At 29.1% G+C, this 7969-nt stretch overlaps 1 protein-coding gene and 1 pseudogene across 1 annotated transcript; both read right to left on the bottom strand.

Annotated features, from left to right (window-relative positions):
- Positions 1-472: 472 nt before the first annotated feature.
- On the bottom strand, positions 473-4899 carry LOC105449044. The gene is made up of 9 exons (XM_011688037.1): positions 3740-4899; positions 2870-3106; positions 2323-2439; positions 2157-2228; positions 1932-2066; positions 1351-1443; positions 986-1233; positions 714-873; positions 473-636 (listed from the first exon to the last, which is right to left on the bottom strand). Exons 1-9 carry the CDS (start codon positions 3942-3944, stop codon positions 521-523), a joined length of 1383 nt encoding a protein of 460 aa, XP_011686339.1. The 5' UTR covers positions 3945-4899; the 3' UTR covers positions 473-520.
- Positions 4900-5121: 222 nt separating this feature from the next.
- LOC105449045 lies at positions 5122-6220 on the bottom strand (annotated as a pseudogene).
- Positions 6221-7969: the final 1749 nt, after the last annotated feature.

Raw genomic sequence — 7969 nt, 5'->3', positions numbered from 1 at the left:
AATAATTATTGTACAAAGTTCATTATATAATTTTTATAATATTTTATTACACTGGAAATTAGTTTATAGTTTTGTGTACAAAATAATGTCAGTACGATCTATTTTATTACAAGTAATCTCTTAATAATAATGAATATTACACATTATTGCGCTCCTTGATACGATTTTTATACCAATTAAAACGAAAAAAGTAACGAATGCACGAATACAAAATTATCGCAAAAAATTCAACATTTAAAACACTATAGATATTATATTACTTATGTTCATACAAATCTGCCTGATATTTTGTCATAAATAATCTCTTAATATTACATCATTGGCGCTCCTTTGTACAAACTTTGTACTAAATAACAAAAATAATGAATCAAAATGAAATAAACAAAAAATTACAAATCAAAAATCCTGTATTTAGATATATAAAACTTTAGATAATGAACTTTTTACTTTATCTTTTTGTAATTAACAATCAAAATAATTGAAATAAAGTGGAAGAAACAAATAAATAATAAACAGAAAATTAATTCTGCGCGTTTAGCGGAACTTTCGAGCATCGCTCTTTGGCGTGAGCGAGCCAAATTTTTATTGGAGCTGATAGTTCTTCCTCTGTCATGTTATAATGTTTTCTCAGCGCACCTAAAACAATGTTATGATAATCTAATATATTTTAAATCATATTCATTTTCTTACACTTCATATATTTCATAACTTACTTAGTATAACTTTGCATATCATTAAGTCTACAAATACATTTTTCTTTTTGCCTCCGACCCAACTATACTTAACGGCGAGTTCGTTTGTAAATGTTTGCCGCATTATTTTTAAAGCAAAATTTTTCATATCTCGACCTCCTATGTTTGCCAACTCCTTAATCTGTTGTAACATACTGAATGTTAAATAATCCCTTTGTTAACATAATATTTAATATAGCTTTAATTTTATCCAAAAATGATTATTCTATATTTTGTAGCGGGTTTACATTTACCAATTTTTTCCTATATTTTTCATCCTCCTTAAGCTTCACTTCTAATTCTTGTAGAGCCCTTTCATCTTTCAATGGAAGATTGTGCCAAATGTCGATAGTTTCGACTTCTTCGGGGCTTTCAGGTTGGCGAATTTTTTGTTCCGAAAAGGAATCCAATTTTTTTAGAATTTTCTCTTGCCCTTCCCTTAGAGCTTTTATTTCCAGATTCAGAGAAATTAATTTCCGAACGATGAATCGGTAATAATCCTCTATAATGTATAAAAAATATTAAATATTGATATAATATATATTAAATTGATAAACGTACAGAAAAAAATTAATTATAATTTATTGCTAATTATTTTAACAATTCTTATTAATCTCACCATTTGTTGAAGAATTGGTTGGCGCATCCCAGAATTTATGTTGAAAATTTGATCCTGCATTTTTTGATTGTACAGCACCGCCTTGCAATAGTTCTTCGAATGAATAATTAAATTAAATATATTAAATTAAAAACTATTCATCACAAACTTAAAGCTTACTCTATCTTTATGGATATTAAAAAAGATTATAAAAATAAAATAAAATTGTTTAAAAACGTAATTTATTGTTCTAAGATTTGAAATATTTTGAATTACAAAAATTCGTATCTTAAAGTTTAATAAATTAAATGCAAAATAGTTTTGAAATCACACTATGTCGAGGATAATTATGATTGGATTGAAATTGAGTTCTAATTTATTACAATCATATTTAGTGCTACGGCGTAATGAGATTTGAGAGCTTTTCCACAATTGCTGTTTATAGTTAAATGAAGCAGGATTAATTTGATTTTAAAATGCGTATTTTTGTGGTTTAAAACATCCAAAATCATGATATAATAATTCCTAAAAATTTCTTGCCTACTCCTTTAACAACTGTTATTATATTAATTATTATATTATTATTTTATTGATACACGAACCTTTCCCTGTGCCGATAACACTAGATTCCTTCAATGATTCAACAAGTTCGTCGGTTCCTGAAGTTTGATGAGAATCACTCATCTCAGAATCGGATTTTGGAGTATTTGGCACATTATTATTCTTAACTTTCTTCACTGCAAAACCAAGTAATTATCAAACACAACAATATAAACAAACAATAAATTTATATATAGATCGTTTCTTTTTACGATATACGTACTTACCTACTTCTACAAGATCGCTCATCTCAGAATCGGATTTTGGTGTATTTGGCATATTATTCTTAACTTTCTTCACTGCAATTCGAAGTAATTATCAAATACAACAATATAAACAAACAATGAATTTATATAAAAATCATTCCTTTTTACGATATACATATGTACTTACCTACTTCTACAAGTTTTCCTCCATTTTCTGTCTCGCTGTTCTTTTGGAATTTGGAAGACAACTTAGTACGCATTGGTATGTTTTCCTTACACAATTTAAAAGAAGCTACTCCATTTCCTGAAATAATCGTTCGTGAAAATATGAACAGGAGTTCTACAATATTTACTATATACGGTGTTTAAACTATCATTCCATCTTTTTTTTACTAAAGCGCAATATGACTGAAAATAAGTGAAAAAATTTTGTAATTCACATCTATCCGAAAAATTTATTATCTTTTCCTGAACAAACCAAAATTGTTTCATCAACTTTTTATAAAAAAGAATGGGGTGGATCGTCTGAAAATCTTGTAAATTATGAAAGAGATGTGATGAATTGTCTACGTAAGCGTTACAGTCTAAATTAAAAGAAATTCTGTTGATTCCCAAGAATTTCTTGAATGTACGAAATGTTTTTAGCTGTCTATATAACCGTCGTTTGATACAATATATCTTTTTTCATCGGCATAAATCTAACAACTTGTACCTTTTATTATTATTACAATTACCTTTTTTTATTTTATTAGTTTTTATTTCTTTCGTGCAACTCCTTTCTGGAAATTTAGGAAAGTGCGGAACCTTTACTACTTGCTCGTCTTCTGATTCGGTTTCTTCGTCGTTACTTTGAACATACTTAGCCCTGGTTTTCCTCGTACGTTTCAAAATTTCATCTCTATCTGAACCCGAAGGTATATCTGAGAAAATTTCAGCATCTTTCAATTTCTGCCGAGCTTTGTCGTACGATGCTGAAAGTCATTAAAATAATATATATTTTAATATATACAGATTTGATTGCTCAATCTTGCGAGCAGAGATGGGCAAAACTGTAATTGATTGCAGAGCTTAAATTGACAATTATAATTTTAATGTTTGACAATTGACGATATTAAAAATTACTATTTTTTATTTGTAATTTATCACCGACCTATTAACAATTATACTTTTAATTAAAACAAAAATAATTTTGATTACATTATTTGCTCAATTAACAAGTAATTGGTCATCAATTATTTATTAAAAATGTAATTTCTAATTGGTCGGCCGTAGATTACATGTTAAGAAAATAATTGATAATTAGTAAAGGTAAATTAATACTGACCATTCCTGCTTACGAAATATATATTTAAATTATTTTGTAAAGTATTGCAAAGTTTAGAACGTTCAGCAAATTTCATACTCTTTTAGAAATATTATGGATTTTTTCAGACTGTTCAATTAATACTGTATTTGTATTTTATTCATTAAATATGATCAAAACTTATTTATTCGCGTCATTTAACTTGAAATATTTAATAATTTATTTTTCAAAACATAAAAATTTTTTTAGAATGTTTTAAACTTCAATCAAAACAAAAATCAAGATAAAAATAGTAACTTACACGTGCTTCCTAAAATTTTCTTTAATGGGAATTCAGACCATGACTCTTGCCATTCTTCTATTTCTTTGACTGCTTTATCAAATCGTTTTTGTGAGGAGAACGATGGCCAGCGAACTTTTGTTACGTCATCATTGATCCACAAATTAGGAATTATCTGAATGCCGTCGTCAAACTCAGCAATGACGTAGGTTTGTAAAGTGGTCATTATCTCCTGTTACAAAATAATATTGAATAATTTAATTTATATGTAGTAGTGGAAATACTGCAAATTTGTTTGAAATCGGTATTTTCACGTATTTCTTGATAACACTTCTTAATGGCCACGCTTTCAAATCCGACAATTCATAGACTAAGAAGACACCAATATTTGAAGACTCACACGGTACAGAAAAGAGGTTCTCTTTTTTTAAAAACTCGTTGCCAATAATTACTAAAATTTGTCGTTTTGGACAATAAGCAATATTTTGCAACAAGACAATACTTCCATTGCTTAAACCACAACAACTATCAGCACGAGAGCCAGCGCGTAATTTCATAGTCGCTGATGTTATTACTTTGTATTGTGGATTAGTGTAGCCAACTATAAGCGGACCATCGGCGTGTGCAGATTCAATACGCGGGCAAAATTCGGCAACTATCGGTACCAGTGGTCTCAATGGTGTATTCTTTTCTGTTTCAGCACATCTTCGTATGATTTGCTGCAGCGATTGGTTTGGCTTTCTTAGCATTTTTTTAAACGTTTGCATATAGTTTTCGTAAATATATGCACTAAAATGCTGAATAAGACCATATTTCTTTACAAATGAAATGAGGTGCACAGCTTGGTGAACGTTTGCCGATACATTATGAGCTCCGTACAGTAATCCAAATGATAAAATAAAATGTTCAATGAGTTTTTGTGCATAGTCCAGTAATTCGTGATATTTTGCGTCGCTCATTATCCTCACTGCCACATGCAAAGTCAAGAAATGGTTATAGATATCTCTGCGCAATGATCGTAATACCACTGGCCCCGTGTATAAAAGAATTTGTCTAAATTCAGTGGCCTTCCACAGCTTGATAAATTTCAGTGATCTTGGTTTTCTTACAAAATCAAGTGGAATGTACAATTCGATTTCATCTTTTAATCGAGAAGATATCCGCTCTACTTCTATATGTGGAAGCCGATATTCTAAATCGCCGTTTAACAACAGGTTTAGCATTCTACGCATGATACCTAAATCTAGTAAATGCATAGGATCAGTCGGAACGTTTGTGACTGGACCAAATCCTGGAATTTCTACTAAACAACTTGTAATTCCTTGCTCATGGTATTCTTCGTCGGTTTTATTTCAAAAATCATTATCGGTTCTTGCAGGGGCATGGATTTGTGGAAAACACACTCTTCTGTTAATTGAATCACCTTCGACAGTACAAGTAGGACAGCTGGAATATCCTGTATGTCCTTTCGTGCATAATACAAATGACTTGGCAGGCATGTCACAAATTAAGGAGTCGATAGCGCATTGTATACGAATACCATTCACAAGTATTCCCTCCGAACATAACTGTTTTGCTTCAGTCACGAAATTTTGTAAAAAATCGTTGACATTCGCAGGTTTTTTATCTCCGCAATACATACCAATTACAAACACGTTTTTGTATGGCTTTACTGATCCTAATATGGGCCACAACTGTTTTGGCGATAATTTTGACAATGGCAGTCCGTCGATATTAATTGATATTTTGATTACGCCTTCCGGAACAGTTGACATACACTTTATGATAGATTCGATCCCCTTTGACAGGCCTACATGACAATATTGCCCGGGAAAAACAATTCTTGTTTCTATATTTCTCGGCGTACTTAATAATGATCGCGGATCCAAGGGCAGATTTGCATGAATAGGATATTGTTTCAATTTTCGTAACAGTGATTGTAACGCAACGTGTGATATGTTATATTGAACAGACCAATTAGAAAGAAATTCTTTCAAATTATCTTCTTGCAGAATATCGTTATCACTTTCAGACTCATCCGTTGCATCTTGTAAACTTTCATCGTGTTCTGTATTCATTTCTTGATCATTATCAACTGCTATCCTTTTCTGCTCTCGTCCTCTCTCTTGAAAATTCTGCTCTGCTTCCTCCTCCACTTCCTTTACAATTTCTTGAATATTTTGCTGCTCTTCAACCCCTTTTATCTCTTGACGATCATTTACTTCCATACCAGGTAGTTTTTTCACGCGTACTTCTAGCCTCTCATTGTTTGCTACAGTAGTTTGTGGTACATTCCGCGGCAATTCAAAAAGTGAATCCACTATTGCATTAGCTTCTTGTTTCGCAAGTCTGCGGAGGTGTCGCTTGGAAATATTCGAAACGCTTTTCCGCATTTTACCTTTAGTCGCTTTTATTGTTAATTACAATTGAATCAGAATTCTAACATGCTATTATAAAATCATAATGAATACGTATTTGTTATTTAGGACAATAAAAATGAGATTGTATTTCTCATCATTATGAGAACAGTAATCTCTGTTTTTCTAAAAACATACATTCTTTTTTACAATGTATAATTATTGAAAACAATACAAAATAACAAATACAATTCTTACGAATATAAGAATAGAAATTAATATATTAATATTTAATTTAATGAAAACAATTTTCCATTCAAAACAAACTTGTATGAATAATATAAATATTATGAAAATATGTTTATATTAAATAATCATGAAAATTAAAATAATTTTATACAAGAAAAGTAAATTTACAAAATTTTATACAAGAAAAGTAATTTATAAAATGGGTATAATCATTTAAAATTAAAATTGAAATCTTTGATATCATAAATCACATACATCACATTTTCTTTAAATTAAACTTTAATTACATTACATTGAAATATTAGATTCTGAAATTAATGTATAAATTTAATAGAATTCAATGTCAAATTATTAATAAATTTTCATTAATAGAATTTGACAAAGTTTTTATAATTTAGAAAAACTTCTGTTGAGTTATTCTATATAAATTGATTCTATAAAATGCACTTAAAAATATAATAAAAATTAAAATCTACCAGCATTTCTTAATTTTACTACAACAAATTAAAATTATTACTTTTTTTTAAGACTAATTAATGGAAGTGTAGATATATTAATAAGAGCAATGATATTCTTATCCTTGATATAAATATCAATATTCCTCTATTATTAATAAAAATCTTCGATTTTTTATTCGTTGACTGCAAATACCAACAATAAATTTCCTTTGTACACATAATACATGGGTGCAAAATTCAAGGTTATACAAATAGAGAATTTAAAAGTATATTGATCCATATCGTAAATAAAATATCAACTCTGACATAGCGATATATAATATATACATATATATATATATATATATATATATATATATATATATATAATATTCCTCTTTATCAAAATCCCTCGCCAATGCTTAATTGTCAATGCACAGATCTACGAAAAAAAACGAAAAAGTATCTTGTTGGAATTATACAATATCCAATATACATATATCATTGCAAGTCATTGCACGTAGATTCGATCAACAACAGTTACACAGATGCGCATATATATAATTTATATAACTTCAACAAGACATACTTTTTCTTTTTTTTCATGATTATTTATTTAAGCATTGACAAGGGATCCTAAAAGAAAAGGAAATAGTATACCAGAATTGTATCAAAGTTGAAATATAGTCTGAAAATTTCATTTTCAATTGTTGATCGACTGCACTTTCAAACGGGATCACAATAAAAACGTCTCTTATTTGCATAATCTCATATTTTTCACCCACGGTCCTTCGTGTGTCATACGTGTGCGAAGGAAATTTATTTAATTTATTAGCATATGTAAATGACTTGTAAAAAAAGAAGAAAAAACATCAAGAGCAAAATCATTAAACATGAAAACATTGGTGCAAAATTTGAAGACACATTTTAAAAATACAAAACAAAACGATAAAAGATAACAATGCTTTTAGAACTAAATTACAATTTTATTACCTGGAGTATATTAGATCTATCTTGATCAGCTTGAATTTAATGATTGATATATACTCCTTAATCCACACGTTTTCTTTCCACGTGATGTTCTCGCTAATTTTTGTCTTAAAAAAAGGGATCCTGAAAGAAAAGGAAATAGAGTATACCAGAACTGTATCAAAGTTGAAATATAGTCTGAAAATTTCATTTTCAATTGCTGATCGACACTTTCAAAC

Source organism: Wasmannia auropunctata, unplaced genomic scaffold (assembly GCF_000956235.1).
Source record: "Wasmannia auropunctata unplaced genomic scaffold, wasmannia.A_1.0 LD336078.1, whole genome shotgun sequence".
Classification (NCBI taxonomy): domain Eukaryota; kingdom Metazoa; phylum Arthropoda; class Insecta; order Hymenoptera; family Formicidae; genus Wasmannia; species Wasmannia auropunctata.
Note: the sequence above shows the minus strand (reverse complement) of the source record. Positions and strands in the feature narration are given on the sequence as shown.

Excerpts from the sequence above, each read along its gene's own strand:
- LOC105449044 (XM_011688037.1), bottom strand. The coding sequence starts at position 3,944 with ATGACCACTTTACAAACCTACGTCATTGCTGAGTTTGACGACGGCATT. Across the intron at positions 3,107-3,739 it reads GAAAATTTTAGGAAGCACGT|CATCGTACGACAAAGCTCGG; the intron begins GTAAGTTACTAT and ends AATGACTTTCAG. Across the intron at positions 1,444-1,931 it reads TGTTATCGGCACAGGGAAAG|AACTATTGCAAGGCGGTGCT; the intron begins GTTCGTGTATCA and ends ATTCATTCGAAG.